This window comes from Plectropomus leopardus, chromosome 20 (assembly GCF_008729295.1).
Source record: "Plectropomus leopardus isolate mb chromosome 20, YSFRI_Pleo_2.0, whole genome shotgun sequence".
Lineage (NCBI taxonomy): Eukaryota > Metazoa > Chordata > Actinopteri > Perciformes > Serranidae > Plectropomus > Plectropomus leopardus.
In genome coordinates this window covers 12961290-12981594 of record NC_056482.1, presented here as the reverse complement: position 1 = coordinate 12981594, position 20305 = coordinate 12961290, and the positions used below count along the sequence as shown (strand labels likewise).

General features: G+C 39.3%; 1 protein-coding gene across 2 annotated transcripts; it reads right to left on the bottom strand.

Annotated features, from left to right (window-relative positions):
- Nucleotides 1-4170: 4170 nt before the first annotated feature.
- Nucleotides 4171-19637, bottom strand: sapcd2 (suppressor APC domain containing 2). Of its 2 annotated transcripts, none has more exons than XM_042509980.1 (6): nt 18640-19637; nt 13339-13472; nt 8122-8268; nt 7230-7331; nt 5854-5964; nt 4171-5740 (listed from the first exon to the last, which is right to left on the bottom strand). In XM_042509980.1, exons 1-6 carry the CDS (start codon nt 19427-19429, stop codon nt 5612-5614), a joined length of 1413 nt encoding a protein of 470 aa, XP_042365914.1. In that variant the 5' UTR covers nt 19430-19637; the 3' UTR covers nt 4171-5611. The 2 variants fall into 2 exon arrangements, with proteins under 2 accessions (XP_042365914.1, XP_042365915.1); XM_042509981.1 differs by having other exon boundaries at nt 5854-5961.
- Between the last annotated feature and the right edge of the window lie 668 nt (nt 19638-20305).

Genomic DNA, 20305 nt, shown 5'->3' with positions numbered 1-20305 from the left:
AATGCAGGTTTGTGTGGAGGACGTGTTGTGGCAAGCCATCATCCATTCACACTGATTGGCAATGATGCAACAAACCAATGGTGCCTGACGGAAAATCGTCAGTAAACAACTGATGCAACAGTTCAGAAAATCACTTCTGATTCAATTCAGTGTAACGATGTGTAATATGTTACGTGACATGTTTTGAGGCGTAATGTCCGTCTGCAGGTTGTGCTGCAGCCGACATGCAGCACAGGCACCTGTGTCTCTACTGAGAACTACAGATCACCTCACACCACGGTTCACACTCGCAGTATTTTATTGTGTTTTCCTGAGTGTTAGCTTGTTCAAGTGATCTAGCGTTGATGAATGACCTCTCAGGTAACCTTTGACCTTTTACGTCTACTTCAATACACAGTAAAAAGAAAAAAATAAAAGTAGCAATACTACGACAGTGCAAAAATACTATAAGTAAAAGTCATATGTTTAAAATTTTTACTCCACCGCTTGAGACCTGAGCAAATTGCTTTGATTTCTTCCAAAAACAAGGGGAAAATGCAACTTATCAAGACATGGCCTCCAAATTAATGAGATAAGTAAAAATTTACAAGGAAATTACCTGAAAATAAATGAAAAAAAGAAAAGGAAAACACAAAAGCAAACAAGAAAATCACCCGAAAAAAAGTTCAAAATTAAAAATGTTTATAAACCTTTTTTTTTTCAGGTAGCATGGTTTTAAGTTTATAACTATAACAATTAGGAATATTATTTTGTCATTTTTTTCCCTTTTTTGAATAGGTTTCTAATAATCCTGCCCCCTTTTAAAGAGTTATTTTCTTGTCAGCTTTTATTAATTTCTTGAACATTTTTTCACATTTTCAAAGAAATCAAAACAATTTGCTTATGTTTCAAGGGGTTAAATAGCTTGTGAAATATATCTGAACCTAGCAGAAGAAAAGTGAAGTCGATCCAGGTTTCAAAGGGTTAAAGCACCTACAAGGAGTTTTTAACTGGTTATGAAACAGTCTCAGTTTAATACTGATGCCTTTAAACAAAGCAGACAAGATTATCAGTGAGAATATTGGCTATTTCTATATAGTTATATAGAAATCAAAATCCTTACTGAATGAAGCAGTGGTGCTCATGGGAAATGCAGTATTTATTCAGGGAAACACTATAGCTTTTTTCCACAGGTGCTACGAAAAGCAACACAAAATGAAACTTCCTTGTAGTTGCTAAAAGAACTAAAGTATTGCCAACAAAATAAAGTTAAAGTACTCATTTTTCATAATAGGCCATTTCAGTATATTGTATTTTATTATATTATTGAATTTCCATCACATTAATCATATAGCAGGTAAAGATGAGGCTATTTTGAATTTATTTACATATATATTCATTTGACTTTCTATCCTGTATGGTTTCTTGTGAATTTTCCCCAAGGATCAATAATGTCTCATTGATATGATTATATTAAAATTGTTTTGGCCTGCTAAATATTTTACAACTTCTACAGTGTGCTGCAGGTTTAAGTATTTGTGGTGTTACAATGTGTTGTTCAGTGTGTGTTTCAGGCTGTCTGAACAGCTTGATAAGCCAACGGGTGAAACTCGACCCTGGTTTGTTTACCTCAGTGTCTGTCTCTGAAATTGTTTGTGTTGGTGCCATTTTCACAAGAGATGTGTCTCCCTCCTTCAAGGTAGAAGATTCACACAGGTTTGTCAAATTCTGCATCAAAGCATAAACACGGGCGCGCGCACACACACACACACACACACACACACACAGAAGCACACCACTGCTCCTGTCCAAATTCCTGATCACTGAATGCTTTAAATAAGTGTGACATTTGGAGATTACTAAATACAGCATCATGCAAACAGTAGTACAAAGATTCAAATAATGAATGTGTCCATGAAGGGAAATCTTCTTGGTTCATATTTCTGCACAGAGCACTGCTCCACTTTGCACAAATCCAGATTAGAGGTGCAAAAATTCATTAAACAACTATTTAATAAGATTTGGTTAAACCTTATTTTGAAAATAGACCAACATAAACAAGGTATGTGGATAAAGAAAAAATGCTTTTAATTAAATAATTTGTATCTGACTGTTCACCAAAGAAGAAGTTGAATCACAGTATTAAGTCTTAAAGGCCCTGAAAACCTATTTTCTCAATGAGCTTATGACTTTGATGAATGACTTGTTGCCACAGTATAAACACTTGGTTTTTTGCATGTGACATTTTGGGGTTTTGTGTGCGTGCTTCTTGAAGTGGGTGAATAACTTTCATTTCAGTGACTGTTGGGTACATGTTTTTGAGAGAGGGGGAGAATTTAAATACATCAAAATCAAATCTAATCAAATTTTAGATGCGGTAACAGAAAAAAGTTGCAGTTTTGGAGAGCAGGCAGCAGCCTTGGACTTAGATGCTTGCTAGAGATGAGATTAATTTAAAGACCTATTTTCTAAAATGCTTATAGTAACAAAATTAGACACGTGACCACACACAAGCACAGGACAGAACTCACAAAGAATGAAGACAAGCCGAAAAGCAACTGGGCCGGTATAAGAAGGGAAACACTGATTGTGGAAGTGGGAACAGGTGAGTTGCTGCAGGACCAGTGAGGGACAGGTGAAACTAATCAGGGTGGGATAGACAATCAAAATGGGCGGGAAAACACAAGGGCATCAAGTGAAGTGATCTGATATTAGAGATGTTGGTAACTAAGTAAGACAAAATAACACTAAGCATGAAGAGCAGAATTAAACAACATGACCTCAAGAGCAGATCAGGACAGATCATGACAGAAAAAGCTGACAACCAACATGCATGTAGAAGAAATACAGGTTTATTTATGAAAAATCATTCAAACTTTACGATAAATAATATATGTGATGCACTGTTGTATTCAACGTCTTATTGTGTTTTCTAAGTGATGTGCTTTTTGTGTTGCATTGTCTGTCTTTTGTCTTTTTTTGTATCACTTTATATCATGTGCTATCGTGTGTATTATTTATAAAAAAAACATACGTTATTTGTGACTGCATTAGTGTCCTCAGTTTTCAGCGTCACTTTCTATGATTCACTGCACCCACTGTGCAGGTTTACAGTTAAACTCCTCATTAAAAACTGAGCAGAGCTAATCACATCTGAGCCTGAAGTGGAAATGTGCTGCATGAATTACATCAGATCGTTCTCACTATCGAGGGACATTAACTTAATAATTCAAGACGGGAAAACCATAACAGAACTAAGCAGGACAGACCGTCCTGGAAAATCAGATTCTGTGTTAATGGGGAATTGAGTTCATTTTTCTTTTTAACAGCTCTCAGATCCAAAGGGAGACACAGACAGCAAATACTTGACACAACCTCACATGCACGTCACAATGTGGAAGCAGAGAAGTAAAACAACTAAGTGGTTAGAGTTGCTCACTTAAGTTTATAACAAACTTTTCAGAAACGAGGGATCTTTTGCTTGAATTTGATGTATCATTTACCACAAAATCTGTACAAAAAAAGAAATGTCCCGAATAAGTTTATCTTTGTTTTTGTTGTTTGATTTTTTCCAAAATGCCTCAAGGTTGGAATAAATGCAAGCATTGCTTTGGTTTAAAAGGATACAAAATCGATCATTTTACACTTAAATACAGATGTTTAGACTTTTGTATGACAGCTTTGCATAGATCACGAAAAAAACAAACAGGTTAAAACTCCAGCAACACTTGTAGTGCCAAGACCTACTAGTCAATAAAAATTGCCTCCATTGTTAGGCAACACCAAAAATACTAGCTGGTTAAAACTGTTATCAAAAAGTGGATTTTGGGACAAAGACGACATCTTGTAAGACCCGTGCAGTTTGGCAGGATTTTGAATTTATTTAATGAGTTGCTGTCATGTTTTGTAGAATAATGTGCAATGTTGATTTAACGCATGTAAAAGTGCCATACATTTGAGCAGCATTTAAAATTGAATGTGTTCAATTAAAAATGTTATTAACAATGACTCATAATGCAATATTTTTTTTCTGAATAATGTTGAACCTTATCAACTAAACTGAGCTGAATTTTGACTGTAATCTGAAAATTAGATGACCGGTCTAAGTTTAAACTTCCATTTAAATATCAGGGAAATTAGTAGTTGGAAACATCCCTATTATAAAATTTGCAAGGAATCACAGCACCAAAGTCAACGTTGTTTGGTCGTATTTATTTTACATTTTTATCTGAGTATGAGTACTCTTGATAGAAAGCTGAAGGAAAAGAGTTTCACTCACACAGAATGTAGTTTGAGCAGCAAGAAACATACAATCAAACAAGTGGGAAACAGACATCAATATGTTATGTGCAGATATCCCAGCAGTACCATACAGATCCATTACAAAACTACATGTTTTTTTTATTCTACCGCCACCCACTAACTAAATATTTCTCTTGTAAACTTTGTGGATGGCTGAATGTTTATACAGTTTTAGTCCTAAAGCCAACCGCTTCCAGGCTGATCCTGCTAAAGAGGGACTTAACAAGGGTTTTTACATTTGTGCTAACGTTTAATCTCCAGGTCTCAAACAGAAATCTCTTCAGAAGATAAATATTTTGGAGCTGAAAATATGACCGATGAAAAGAATCCACTGTCAAGACATACAGGGCATGTAGCACTAGATAGCCAAAGTGATTTTCTTTTCGTTATCTCCAAACCAAAGAGCTCCATCACATTCACCGTCTGCCATGTTTGTCCTCCTCAGCTCTCTTCTACGTGCAAACTTCCAAACTTCTCTCGTCTGTCTCCGCCCCTACATCTCAATGGCTTGTAGGCTGTCCTCCCATCTCTTTTCTTCCCCCCAAACTTAAAAAAAAAACATCTCAAATTCATAAAAGGTCTTAACATGTAACATGCTACTGTGATATAAAAACAGTTCTTCTCAGTAATTCCTGTGTTTGAAATAAAACACCCTAAAACCCAGAAAACCAACGTCAAGTAAACATAGTTACGTTAAAAGGAAGGAAATACTGAAAGACAAGGGAAAAGTGTTTCTTATTATCATTCCTCTCAAAGTACCAAACTAACAAAAATGTAATTGATAGGTCACAGCAAGCAGATGCAGCTTATTTTTTGTTTTCGTATCAAACTGTAAGAATATGGCATTTTATTCCAACAGAAATCCTCCCCCCACTGAGTTAGAGTTCATGTTTCTTTATGTTGCCTGTGCAGACGAGTAGCAGAAGTGAAAACAGTCTTTTGGGAGAGGAGATCTTGCAGATGCTGTGATTCTGCAAGAAATGTTGCGATCTCATGAGACCTGACTGGTTTCTTTATCGTGTCCCAGTCTGTTCAGCTTAGTTGGAGTGTTTATGCAGGAAACGTAAAAAGGCAGCAAGTAAACGACTCTAGGGTCAAGTCATTCGGGGTCAGGTTTTTCACATCTAGGTAGTGCATGTTTCGGGGTGGAGTGGTCACATGCTGCAGTGGAGGGTGTTGGCGTCTCATGGCTAAAAAGGTGCATCACTGCTACATGTGTGGGTAAACAACAGTCAGCTTATAAAAGTTTTGCACCAGACCGGCGTCATGATGGTTCCCAGCTGAAACGTGGTGCTAACATGCGATAATGTTGGGTGGAGTGTAATTGTTTTCAGATGAAGGTGGAGTCCATGGTGCTGGTGTCCTGCGCGCTACGAGCACGAGCCTCAAAAAGCTGTTTTATCAAGGCGGACTTCTCCTGCTCCAGCTGGGCGATGCGCTCGCTCCTCTCTGTCACCTCCTTAAAAAGAAGAAATACAATAAATGTGAGATACTGAAAACAAAAAAACAGTGACTGCTAACTGTTAGTGACTTCTGTCTGTTGGGATGTGCTGTGTGTGGACTGTGTTGAACCTGTGTGAGGAGTCGGTTCTGGTCCTTCAGTCTCTGGATGGCTTGTGAGGGAGCAGGACCCGGAGGCGGGGGGTTAGCTGCTGTCTGAGCAGTGCTGGAAGGAAATGACTGCTGAGAGAAAAAAAAAGAAAGGGGAATCAATGTTAAAAGGAAGGTCTCATCATTTAAATGTCTTGTAGACACAGCTAATCTATAGTTTTGTCTGTTTTAAGTTCAAGATTTCTCTGAAGCATATTTTGAAACTGAATATTTACTGCTTTCAGCTTTGAGTCACATAAAATTCACAAAAAAAAAAGCTTTGTTGTTTTGTTCATGGCAAAGCACCGTCAGCATTTTTACATTGTCTACAGCCAACCTACTGTGTAAACATCAGCATTACTACATTATATTACTACCCACTCATACACTGATGTTTAACAGGTATAATGTTTACCATGATCTATTCTCTATAAAAAGATACAGGATTGTATGTTGAAACAGTACAGGATGTTGGTATCAGAGGCGTTCTGGTTTTCTGTTGTTGCGTTGGTTGCCTGCAGTTAACAGTCTGTGTTGAGAGCAAGAGAGGCAGACAACTGAAAGTGCACTCTCAGAACCGACTGGCCATCATCTGGTGATGATTTGGCTTTTTATTTTCTTTTTTCCTTATATATATCTGCATTCATATGCCGATATCGATTTAAAAAGTTTAGCTGAAATGTTGTCTGGACTTTTCCGAAGTTGCTAATTAAACTGTTAACAAAATGAGCACCGCACCGAAGAGGAGCCTTGATCCGAATATCTGCAGTCGACACTGGATGTCCCAAAGTATTGGCCATTGCCCCCAGAGGCTTTATCATGATTGATCATGATCATTATAAATTATGAGACTGTCCCGATTACCAATTTTTTGGCCCCAGCGCCATATTTGGATGTGAGGCTGAAGCTAACTGTAACGCTAGCTGCTAGCTTTGTTAGTGCAGTGCATTAAACACCGTGGTTAACTGTGATAATGCTAATGCATGTTTTTGCTGTCAAAAAAAGGATTAAAAGCTCTTTCTTTTTTTTAAAGTACACCTCTGGAAAAACTGACCATCCAACTCGTTAGATGGTCTTTTAGTAAAACTAAGCTGGAGTGGAGCAGAAATGTATCTGATGCGGTTGCACTCTCCCTAAATTAATTTGAGCTGCAGTGAATCACAGCGTGGGTCCTAATAGCGACCAAGTGTCAAAACATCTATAAAAACTTCCGTATGCATTTGTCTATCCATATGATAATTTATATTTGTATTAAATTTCTATTGCGAGGCATTAAGAAACACTTGACTAATCTCAATCTGTAAGTTTTACGATAATCACATAAAAATGCAAAAGTCAGCAGGGCAGCAAATACTCACCATCCCAGAGCAGGAAATAAGGTCATTAAGGCAGCGGTTGACTTCCTGCAATTTGGGTATTAGAACATTCATGCGACTCTGATTGGCTTCTGTGAAGAAATCCTGAGAGGAGAGAACATAAAAAGACTATTAGTATAAAATTCGGCAAAGTGTTGAAAGATCAAAAAATTGTCATGAAAAGGAGGAATGGCGACTTAACAAACCACAGGAAAGATTTGTTAAATGGTATTAAAATAGCAAATAACAAGGAAAAAGTTACGCGACAAAAAATGCAACAAGACAAATAAACACTAGGTGGTGCTTGTTTAAATTAAGTAACAAGGGTTTTTTCTATTTTTGTCGGGTTATCTATATCAATTAACCCTTTGAATTCTGAGCAACACAGGAAGAAGTTGCAAATTCTGAGTTACAGGAAAATTATCTGAAATTCAGCACAAACAGAAAAAGTGTACACAACCCCAAAAATAAAAATAATAATAATAAATAAATACAGATAACATAGTTCAGAACTATTATAATAATTATAATAATAAGCAGAAATTACTTTTCTAAACATTCTCCCCTTTTTAATCATTATCTTCTAATATATTTCTCTCTCTCTTTTTCTCTCCCTTTTTTTAAAATAATTTCCGGGTCATTTTCTCGTCACCTTTCCCTAATTTTGCATTTTTGGGAAATCTCTTTCCAAGCCGTTCATTGCCTTTTTAGCCATTCTTCTCTTTTTTAAAGAAATCAATTCAACTTGCTCAGGTTTCAAAGGTCTACACACATGTGTCTGAATGCAGCATAAGAAAAATAATGTTTCAGGTTTCAAAGGGTTAAAAACAATTGAAAATTCAACAGGTTGCATCTCCAGTACTTAAAACTGTTTTAAAGCAGTGTCTGAACGGACCGTGCAGTGGGAGCTCTGGCCGACCTGCCGCTGTCTCTCTGTGACATTATGGATTTGGCCCTGGTACCAGTCTCGGGCCCGCTCCACCACTTCCAGGCCCGCCAGCAGGGAGTCCTTCTCCTGCTCCAGCTCTTTCATTTGCTTCAACTGTGTGAGTTGAAAGTTAAAAAGGAAGGGGATGTTGTTTTAGCGTGAAAAGAAGGGGGACAGAAAGGGGAAGAAGGGGAGAGAGAAAACACATGATTAAGAACAGAAAAAAGCAAACTCGCCTGGAGTCACTTTGTGTGCAGATCTCACATAGAGACACGACATTTTCATATGTCCAATGCCATCACTGAGACAGCTTTCAGATCGCTGCCAAGATTAAATGCAATCATTGATTTCTGGCTGCCAGGAGCCCGCTTGGTAGACAAACTCCCATCTTTTCACGAGGGCATCTGCAGCAAACTCTTTTGTGCTGTCGGAGACAATGGCGCCATACCAATTGTGCCGGACTCTCTCCTGTCCTGAACAATGTTTAGAGGAGCAATCAGTCCAGCGTCATGGCAACAGCGCAGCAACCTAAGAATGGGGTAAACAGCACTTCAACTATGGCCACCCCAGTGTGTGTATGTGAAAGAGAAAGAGCGATTTTTGTGTGTGTGTGTGTGTGTGTGTGTGTGTGTGTGTGTGTGTGCGCACCCCAGCAAGGCTGCATTGAGTTAGTTGTGCTGACCAGGCTGTCCATGCAGCACACTGCCACAGTCCAGGCCTCATTGCTGGCATTCAGCCACCTGGTGTGTCATCTTTCTATCCACCCATCGGTCCATCCCTGCGTCCCCTGCTCAGTACATTCCTGTGATCATCGCTCATCGGTGCCGTTTCAAACACTCACAGGCAGTGGTGGAGTACTGTGCTCAAGTACTGTACTTAACAGTACTTAACTTAACAGTATTTTCTTTTCATGTCACTTTAAACTTTAAATCAACAACATTTCAGAGGGAAATATTGACCTTTTTACTTCTCTGAATTTCCCTGACAGCTTCATTTACTTTACAGATAAAGAGTTTCGCAAAAAAAAAAAAGGTCATAAATTAAATCTCCAAACAGTTTATACAAGCACAATCAGTTGATTGACATAAAAGTCATTGCTAATGATTTTGATAAACATTTGAGTCTTTTTTTCATTTTTTTTCTCTTTTTTATAATTTTGTGTTTTAGACGTGTTTATAATATATTTTTTCTATTGTTTTTAAATAATTTTGAGTTTTTACATTTACTGGGTATTTTGGGTACTTTTTCTTGAATATACTTGCTTACTTTATAAGATAACATTTTCAAAGCAGGGCTTTTACTTGTAACAGAGTATGTTTACAGTGTGGTGTTAGTACTATTACTTAAGTAAAGAATACGAATACTTCTTCCACCACTGCTCACAGGGTTGCATGTTGCAAAAGTTAACTACAACAGGAAAAGGGATTTAAGAGTTTTATATCAAACCCTGTTTAACATCCCAGAGCCTGAGGCAAAAGTACACACAGAAGGGCGAGAGGAAGGGAGGGTTTAGGGGAAGAGGAGGGGGTCTGAGGGGTAGGGTCCGTGTCTAGAATGAAGCACGACCCGGTGTCAGGCTGCATGAATGTGCAGGAAAACCCAACGTTTCGAAAAAGAGAGAGAAAATACACACAGAGAGGGAGCGGAGCAGAAAATGGCTGAAAGGTTGTGGAAAAATCTGTGCATGTGTGTGCTGGCTGAATGAGCTGACATGAATACACACATACAACAACGCACATACAATAACATGACACCCATGGCACAAGCTGAAAACACAAAGAAGAACATAACAGGCTTTCAACGTTCATCTACAAAGCACCACGAAACAGCGTGGTCTGAACCTTGAAGCTCTACAATACGAACAGCAGCTAAAAATCCCTGAAAAAAGGACAGATTACTTCTGCAAGTAACAACTATTTACACAGATTTATGTTATGCCCACTATTTTTCTGATTAGTTAAATAATGCTTTAGTTTACAAAATGCCAGAAAATAAAGGCAAATGCCATAAAACAATATCCTGGAAGTCTTAAATTAATGCAGACAACCATGAAGACTGTCTTCAGGGGAAATCATCTCATATATTTCCAGGATCCAAGATTATGTCTTGAAAATGCTTGTTCTGTCAAACCAACAGTATCAAACCCAAAGATATTTCATTTGGCTTTATATTTAAGAGACAAAAGCAGCAATTTCTCACATTTACAAGAAAGAGATCAGTTATAATTACATTCTTTCAGTCAACTAACTGACTCACTTCAGCCCTATGTATAACCTGAAACTCTATAATATTACAGCACAACAAAAGCAAGTCCCTAAACGAGGAAAAGCTTTATTTATTACAGATCAGATTAATCAATTGAGGTTATAAAATGTTAGAAAACACTGAAAAATGCCAATCAAGTTCCTCACATAGTAGCTTTGCCAAAAAACTGTAGATATGCAACTTACAATAATATAAAATAGGGGGAAAAAGTAAATCCCTACATTTGAGAAACTGTAACTAGCAAATAGTTGTCATTTTTGCTTGATAAACATTTAATGCATTAAGTTCTTTCAATCTACTAAACCAATTAATCAACTACTTTTAGTAGTTGTAGTCTAGTAGTACTAGTTTGACAATATAACAAAAGGTTAGAGCCAACAAAGGAGCCAAAAGTGTTCTACAATTAGTCTCAACTGCCACATTTCGATATCAAATCAACCTGATGATCCTCCTCTACAACCATCTCTTCCTCTCCTTCTACATCCCTCTTGTCCTACTCACCCAGAGGAAAAAATGCAGAGCCTTGCTGCTGTACAGGCTACTGCTGAGGGGGATGAAGACGGTAGTGTAAGCAGCCAACACAGCTGTCCAGGCTGGGCCGGGCCGGCCGAGCGAGTCCTCTACTTCAACCAGGCCCCTGGGCCCGACCCGGCTCACTACCATCAGGGCAGCAGTGGGCCAAGTCGGCCTGGGTGGGAGGGCCGGAGGGAAGGGGGAGGAGGAGAGGGGCAGGGAGGGAGGGAGGGAGAAGGAGGGGAGTCGGTCAGTCAGCCTCTCCAGACACAGAGGCCAAGGGGAGAAAGAAACGGAGACAGCGACACAAACGGGGAGAGAAAGAGGGAGAGGAGGTGAGCTAGAGAGAAATGGTGAGGCAGGGGGAGAGACGGAGAGTGAAGGGAGGCATGAGCTCCTGACTGCAGGGTGGGAGGGGCAGAGTAGGGGGAGGCAGCGGGCAGAGGGAGGGGAATGAAGGGGCCAATAGGGAGTGAAATGGAGAAGAGCCCCTAATAGGCAACCTTTTTTCCTTCACATTTCCTTGGAATATTCATGCTTCTACTGTTGACTTTTCTGTGTAAATAAAACATTTTCCCGACATATCAATCCCTGTTCTGTCCCAAGTACCCAACTCAACACAACTAAAATGATGATAAACGCCAAAGAACAATGAGTCAAGTTTAAAACTTTCCACCTAGTTACTGACTGAGCAATGTCACACCCTTTTAAGTGTTACATTTTGTCAGTTTTAACAACTGGTGTGAAGTTACTGAAACAGGGCTGTAATTGGTTTAGGTCGTTGTTAATAGGGATGTACGATAATATCAGCATGACATCGGTATCGGCTGATATTGGCTTTAAAATGAACTATCAACATCGGCCAACATGCTGATAATATCGACACCAAATCAGTATTGGTCAATATCTGCTTTGAAATGAACAGCTGGAATCAGCCAACATGCTTTTTGTTATTTTCCACAATTAATATATATATTACAAACGATAAAAAGCATCACATTTCACATCTCCATCTGTTGGTGGGCCATCATGATAACAGTAGCTATGCATATCATGTTAACTTCAGTACAAAAAAGACTTGATGATCACTAAAATATGGTAGGGGAAAAAAGAGGATATATCTATATTGATATTGGTATCGTTTATTGGCCAATAGATTGTTAAATATAGCGGCGTATCGAATATCAGCAGAAAATCCGGTATCTTGCATTCCTTGTTGTTACCAGTGTTACACAGTACTCCGGCATACACCATAACATTACTTGCCCAACATCTACAATGTTGTTTTACTTTTTTTGTAATCAATAGGCTATTTAGTTGGATGAAGGATGTTACAGTTATAAACTGAAAGTGCCTGCTCCATACTGCCGCTGTCGCCACAGCAGCAACAACAACTTGTGTTTTACCTGCTAAATGCTTTTCATGAGAAGCTGCAGCAATATGAAACGTCTGGTTTGCATTTGTAGAAACTTACTGCAGCATCAACTTAAATTTTTTCTTGTAAAATGTCTGGTGTGATGGTCACGTGACGGTGTTGACACGAGTTTAACTGGCGAGAAAACATCCTCACCGAGTTGCAAATAAATAAAATTAATAATTTTCAAGAAGTCAAAAAAGTAGTGAAAAATGTTAATCATAATTTCACAGAGCTGAGGTTGACAAATTTAAATTGCGTGTTTTGCCCGTCCAACAGTCAAATAGCCAAAAATATTGAATTTGCCATCATATAAGACAAAGAAAAGCAGCAAATCCTCAAAATTTAGAGGATGAACATCTTTGCGGCATTTTTTGTTATTAATTGTTTCTAATGAACTTTCTGTGGGTCAACTAACTGATACCATTTCTATGATAGCTGACCTACTAGAAATGTCAAAAATACTCCCAAAACTTGAACAACCCACTTATTTACCTGAAGACTGACTTAAAACAGTGGAAAGAAAAAGTGATCTCAAAAGGTATAGTAACAGAACCCAGTGATTGTTACTGTATTCTGGTGGAATTAGTTTGTGCTGTAATGTGAACCAAACGTGACGTATTTACGTATTATTATCATCAAAGTTTAAACTTCACCAGCTTATTACAACAGACCTATGATATTTACATGCTGGTTAAGTCAAGTTTGCAGGGACTGTGGATTTTTTGAAACCAGAGGGTTTCAAATAAAATGATACTTTTCCAAAACTAAAACTGTATGGATCCACGGCAGACTCATGCATCAGTAATGTCGACCTATAACCTGATTTGCAGTTAAAGGAGTCATTAATGAAAAACCGTATGCATGTACGGCACTGACAGACAGAAGTGTATCTAGCTGAAACACGAGTAAGTCAATGGCCCAGGCGTGGCCCCTTTAAAGGTGTGCTTTGTAGAGACTGATCTAGTGTGTGTGTGGGTGTGTGTACCAACCATTCCATAATCCACTCCGTTGGATATTGTATGCCGCCTCTGCTCCTCCCGACTCCGCCCGTGTCGCCTGGAGACGCCAGTAAATCCTGTTGCTGATTCACTCTGAGATCTTGGTAAACCAGATTTCACAACACCTAAACAAATGGAAAACAAATTATAATCAATTTCAACACTCTAGTCTGGTATGCACTCTGTAATCACTGCAGTTTTGCTGGCTGCATGTTAAACATAACTGCACTAAGTATAGCAATGAGGGAAAAAAAACACACTTTGTACACTTTGAAACCTCTGCTATAATAATTTAAGTGATTAAAAACATTCAAATATTTGTTGCTGAATACAACATGCATTTGATCAAATTGTAAAACTTTAACAGCTGCAAAAACATTAAAATCTATAAAAACTGAGGTATAATTTTCATTGTGTACAAATTATTTTGAAACTTTGTTTAGATTTTTCCATTTAGTTTAATGCTTAATTGTTATTTACTCCTTTTCACATGCCTTTTTTAAACACTGTTAATACTGACCAAAATAATGAATACTACATACAACATACATACATACAAGTCTTGAAGAGTGTTTTAAAAGTATGCATCCTATGACATGTGCATGCCACACACAATAATTACATCACATAATATATGGAAATATGTCTTTTTCCTTATGCATAGGGAAACACTCAGTTTGCATTATCTTTGATGTGCAAAGTTTGTGTTCAAGGTACGTAATCCAGGTGAGTTCTCACTCTAAAACAATGTGCTTTGATAGCAAGTGTTCAAAGTCAGTTGGCAACAGACATTTATTAGTTTCAAATTAGAATAAATACATTGTATTGGATTATTGAAAAAAATCATTTTGCATTCTGAATCAGTCCCTGATCTAGCAAATGAGAGATAGAATTATGAGTGATTAAATTTTCTATACCTGTCAATAGACATTAATGAAGAAGACGACTGCAGACCTGACTTTGACCTGATAATACATTTAAGTTGCAAGTGCATACCACAGGAGGGAGCCGCACTCTGCAAATGTGTTTGGACACTGAACTCAATCACGGCCCCTTGTTTGATTACTTGATGGAGGAGGAGTTCAGTCAAGCAGATGAAAATATGTGAAGTATCTGAGCTTCAACGCACACTACAGAGAGAACATCTAAGGAATCTCAACTACACAGGACAACCTCTCTGAATTTAAGCAACCTGAAGGAAGTTATAGACAGATCAGTGATTAGTAAATTATAATGTGATTATTGGCAGTGTTTCCCAAAATGTTGAGATGTTTATTATGAGAAAGTGAAAGAATGGGAATCAGACTTATGTCCATTTACAAGTTAAACTAACTTTAACACTTTACTTATTTTGTGCTTTGAAAAAAAATAGAAAACATTTACATTTTACGAACACTGAGCAAGCCTCATCTGCCAAGAAAGATCACGTGATATGATTGAAATGTCCAAAGGGGCTACTAAATAGACTTTATGCTGAGATTGTTTTTCAGCTGCTGTTTCCAAGCACAATATGAACTTTGAAACTCAACTCAGTTATTCCAACGACAACATAAAAATATTTCAAGGCCCATTTCCCCTTCAACTCTCAATCAACCTCTGCTCCTTTGTGTGCGTGTGTGTTTTCAGTGTGCGTGTGTGTTCTGTGGGTTTCTGAGGATTTCCTATCACAGCTGAAAGACTGATCAAGTGGAGGCCGAACTTCAAACCCCTTGAACTGAGTGAGTAAATTTGGCAAAGCAGCTCAGTGGCAGTTTTTCCACAATATTCCCCACAAATTAACTGATATATTTTATCATTATTTAATATTTTAATTTAAGTGAGCATCACTGCTGCTTTACCAAAACCATGAGAAATTTCAGGAGAGTGAGAGTGACTTTGTGGTGATGTCCAGGGTGTTGGGGAGGATTTCACCACTGCTGTGATTCAGCAGACCCTGGCCTGTCTGATGTAATCTGGCCTAATCCAACAGGGTTTGGCTGCATGAGAGAGATTACAGCAGCGCGGACACTGCTGGTCTGCTAGCGAACACCCTGACAAAGTAAGTGGACAGACTATTACACACACATATGTGAGTTTTGGATACACTATCTCATTCCAAAACTATGGGTATTATTATGCTGCTATAACAGCCTCTGCAAAATCTTGAAAAGATTTTAGAAAGTGGCTGCAGGGATTTGCTCTTTGCTCCCATTTAGCCACAAGAGCAACTGCGATTGGGCTATTCATCCCAGATGTGTTGGGATTGAAGTGCCGGCTCAAGTTTTACCAGCGATGTCCTGATCTGACCTCGAACATCGGATCAGGGGCTGATAAAGGCATTTTTTGACTGATCAGAATCAAAATATTTAGCATACAGAGCATTCAGTCCTTTGCTGTTTTTACTTTCATGCAGAGCCATGCGGAGCACACCGTTGGTCACCTCTGCTTCACTAAGCTGTCTGTCTCTCCTTTCGCTGAATATAAAACCAGGAGCTGCTGCTGTGAAAAACCACACACCATAAACAAAAACGCAGCATGAGGCTGTTTATTTACATTGAGCCCTCGTTTCATTTCAGCTCAGTAAGAGAGTCTCACGTTTTGCCTTTCGCAGTGTTTTTCCGCCCTGCTCCGAGGAGACAGCTGTGACAACCTCACTCACCACTCGCCACTGCAATTGTGTGAACTCCAAGAGCAAAAAGCCAACATGGCTTATTAATTAATGAAGCGTAACCCACCTTAAAGATGTGAAGATGACGAAAATAAACAGACTACAGACCATTCAGATAACTCAGACACAGGCTGCACCGCAGTAACAACTCGTAAAGGGACAGAGACATTCCCTCGAGAAAGTGAGGAGGCCAACAAAATTAAAGGGACGTAATTTTTTACTTCATTTTGTAAAATTAATAAGTAATAATCAAAGGCTAATACATTAAAAAAAACATCAAACAGCTTGGATACAAGTATTGTTTTAAATAACTTAAACCTTCTTAAAGTGTGCAGCTGTATTATCTAAGAAAATAAAAATATTGGACTTGGACTCGGTATTAGTAGATACTCTATATAAAATGACTTAAAAAAAAAAACCTGATCGGGACAGCACTTGTAAGAATTCCTTTCATTTGATTTAATTCTACCCATCTATCTATCTGAAGAAAATGCTGCACTGGTGTAATGCAAGTGGTGAAAGCCCAGAGGGCTCGACAGAGAGAGTGTCACTCTTATAGCTCCAGACAGGCCTGGGTGTACAGAGATCAGGCAAACTCAGACAGACTCCAGTTAAGTGTGTGTGTGTGCGTGTGTACGAATGTGTGCGTGAAAGAGATCCAGAAAGAGTGAGCATGTGAAATAACTCTCATATGATTGTGAGAGAAGGAGGAACAAAAGTGAGTTTGTATGAGAGCGAGAGCCTGTATGTATGAACAAGATAATGAGCCAGCAAACTGGGAATTTCTCTGCAGCAACTCCTCCAACCTACATCCAGCTCGCCAGGGAAAAACTGAGCAAATGAACATTCATGCAACTGACCATCACCAGTCAGAGGGGCCTTGGCGGGGATGACTGTGCTCCCTCCATGAGGCAAAACCCTCAAGACAGATACATTTCTGCAGGAATTTCTGACACGACCTCTGACCTGACCTGGGGTTAACAACAGCAATTAGTCAACTAGCCACCCATTGCTGCAGCAGAGGCCCTTAAACCAGGCCTGTTTAAGTTGTGACATAATACTGATACCTGAGACATGTTGTCCAAACCCAACAATAACTGTTGTCAAGCTCAACTGAGATTCAGGTTAAGACTCCCCTTTAAGGGGTCCATTTCTACCTTTGTAAGGCTCCCTCTGGATGACAAATACTTGCATGCAAACGCATGGACTCTGCAGAGACTGTGCACTTGTGTGTACTACATGGATCACTGCATCCAATTAAATTAGAATATGAGATCGAAGCTGGCAAGACTACAGTGGACATATCAACTCAGTTATGCATGCAATCAAATGGCTTGCTCATGAGAATTTAGTCTCGAGTGTGTTTTGTTCTGATGGGTATTCAGGGATGCTGTAGAACTACTTCTAACCCACCCTCATGCACATTTGGTGTCCAGATGAGTTTTTGAGGTGCATTTATTGCGATTGCGATATGATGCAGAATGTTAATTTTTGCAATTTATTTTAACTGAAAAAAAAACAACAACATGATGATGTGATTTTTGTTGGCGCATTCCCTTCAATCTGGAACATGACTTATTGACTGTGACATCTCTGTAACACCACAATGCTTCATTTCTAATGGCATGTTGTGATCTATTTTACCTTTTTCAAAAACAATTGCAGCTCCTGCAATTTGGATATTGCACTGGGCCATGGCGCTATTTGATAATATTTTGATTACTTATGCAGCCCTACAACAATTGCTGGTTTCAGCTTCTTGAATGTTATGTTTTATGATAAATTGAATACACTGAACTTTTCGACTGTTGGTCAGACAAAACAAGCAATTTAAAGACCCCAACATAGGATTACGGAATTTGGGATAAACATTTTTCACTTTATCTGATGTTTTATGAGGGAAACGTTGAAAGAGACACATAAGAAAGCAATCACTGCAGCCCTAGTTGAATTGCAAATCAAGAAAAGGGACGTGGGGGAGTAGTGAGGTGCAGATAAATGACTGCATCTTGCTTGTGCTGTTTATAGGGAGATGAGATGAGGTATTATATTTTAGCGCATGTTGTTATAGATTTTGACTGGAAGTGTTTTAACTTATCAAAAAGCAGTGATCTTTTCATGTCGATTTAAACTTTACTTACCTGAATTTCAGAGTGTAATATTGAACTTTTTACCTCACTACATATCTGACAGCTGCAGTTACTTTGCAGTTTAAAATTTTATTATTTTTTTTAATATATATATATATATATATATAAACTTTTGAGTTTTGAGGTGTTTTTATGTATAATTTTGATGGGTTTTTTTGTTTTTATATTTCATTTTTAACATTTTCTTTTTTTTTTTCTATTGTTTTTAAACAATTTTGAAATATTAGCGTTTCTTGCACTAGGTTATTTTACTTTGAATACTTCAATTACTATTCCCTGAATATACTTACTTTTAGTGTCGTGAAATTGTCGGTACGGGACTTTTACTTGTAACAGAGTATTTGTACGGTAAATATACTAAATGATTTGAATCATTCTTCCACTGTCAAAATAGACAATAATCATGCACTTAGTGAACTATCCCCAATTCATTTCTTACACTGGCACAGAAACCATTTATAACTATTGACCAGTGGCTTTCATGCTACCACTCACCTGGTCTTTGGAGTTGCGGTGACTCCAGAGCGAGCGACTCAATGGACCTGACCCGGCTCTGCTGAGGCTGTGTCGGTTTGGTGGCATGGCCCGGGTCGGCCCGGTAGCACCCGCCCCCCGGAGAGGCAGCATTCCGCTCCAAACTCCGCCCGGACCTCTCGAAACCCGCGCTGTACCGCACCGGTCCACACGCGGGGTACCCGGCTCCCTCCTCTGGCCTGGCCCGGCTTTGTAGCGAGGATGCCCGGTGAGGCTGGGTATTTGTTACGTTGCTCGGTCCCAGCGGACGGACCTTGTTCTCCACCCGGGTCCCGACACTGCATGTGGACAGCGGGGCGGGTTTCTGGGGCTGCTTCGGTGCCTGCTGCGGGTGTACGGCAGCCTGGGCCTTGAAGTGAGCGCTGTGCTCCGGGTTGAGCATGGAGTACCGCAGCCCCGCCACGAACCGCTCAAAGGTGAGGCAGCCATGCGGTGGCGTGACCCTCCGGAGGCAGCCCAGCACCCCTCCGGGCAGGTCCTGGGTGTCTGCCCCCTGCCAGCGGCTCTCAATCTCCGAGATGTGGACGTAGCCGCGTCCACCATCATCCAAAATGTCAAACAGGGTCCTCAGGCTGTGCAGAAAGGCTTTGGGCAGGCCATCTGTTGAATACTCCGTCTCTTTGGGCTGCATTTTGGCAGTTTTAAAGCTTTGTGTTTTGCCCTGAAACGCCTCTTTTCTTGGACCAACTCTGCTGTAAATCGCCGACGTCCCGTTCAGTTTGCAGCCCTGATCGGTCGCTATCAAAGCCATGAATGTTTCTGATAATCTCTGCCGATTAATCAATCAAAAACCAACACTAACAAGTTGGCCAACTTAATGTAAACACAGCCGGACATACAGAATAAGAAAATAAATGTTAAACAGAGACATACATATCCGAATAACGCCTTTTGACATAAAATATTTCCTATTTTGTGCCGTTTTTGCCGTCTACCTTCCCGACGCGAAACTCCTCTGCTGTGTGATCCATACTTTCCTTTTTCTAGCGAGGACCGCCCTTCAAACGGCTGTGCGCGAGGGTCCCGGGAGCAGCCATTGGCCGCGGTGCGCACGAGCTCAGCGCTGATTGGCGCATGCCTGAGGTAGGCTCCAGTTTGAGTTGTGCTTTGTTATTACTAATGCAGAGACGTTATTCATAAAGCCTGGATATTATTCCCCTCCATATAATCAGAAAGAGCTGGGTAAACTATCACCTTACAGCCCCACACACAGTCTCAGTGGGGAACAGAGTCCCTTTGTTTCACATAATTAAATCAACTTAAAGTTTGAATGGAATTAAATATGTCATTTTAATAAGTAAATAGTGTACCCTCGCTGATTGTTGATTATGTCACAAAACGTATCATTATTTTTCATCAAATGATTTAAAGGGGATCTACGCACATTTTCCAAAGTTATACATTTATCTCTGTGGTATAAGACAGTCCAAAACTAACAGTAAACATAAAAATCTCTTTCTAAATCCAAAAACTATAGTGGTAAAGGGATGTCATCAAGTATTGAAACTGGAGCTGCTCCGTAGACAATCAAATGAGGACAATGGCATAGGTCTGTGGTTCCCAACTCCAGTCATGGGGTCCAGATTTCTTCTTAGTCATTAGTTCAAGGTCCACACAGAATAAATTA

Coding starts and splice junctions, on each gene's coding strand:
- sapcd2 (XM_042509980.1), bottom strand. CDS start 19,429: ATGGCTTTGATAGCGACCGATCAGGGCTGCAAACTGAACGGGACGTCG. Junction 8,269..13,338: donor ACGGAGTGGATTATGGAATG/GTTGGTACACAC, acceptor CAACTCACACAG/TTGAAGCAAATGAAAGAGCT. Junction 5,741..5,853: donor AGAACCGACTCCTCACACAG/GTTCAACACAGT, acceptor CTTCTTTTTAAG/GAGGTGACAGAGAGGAGCGA.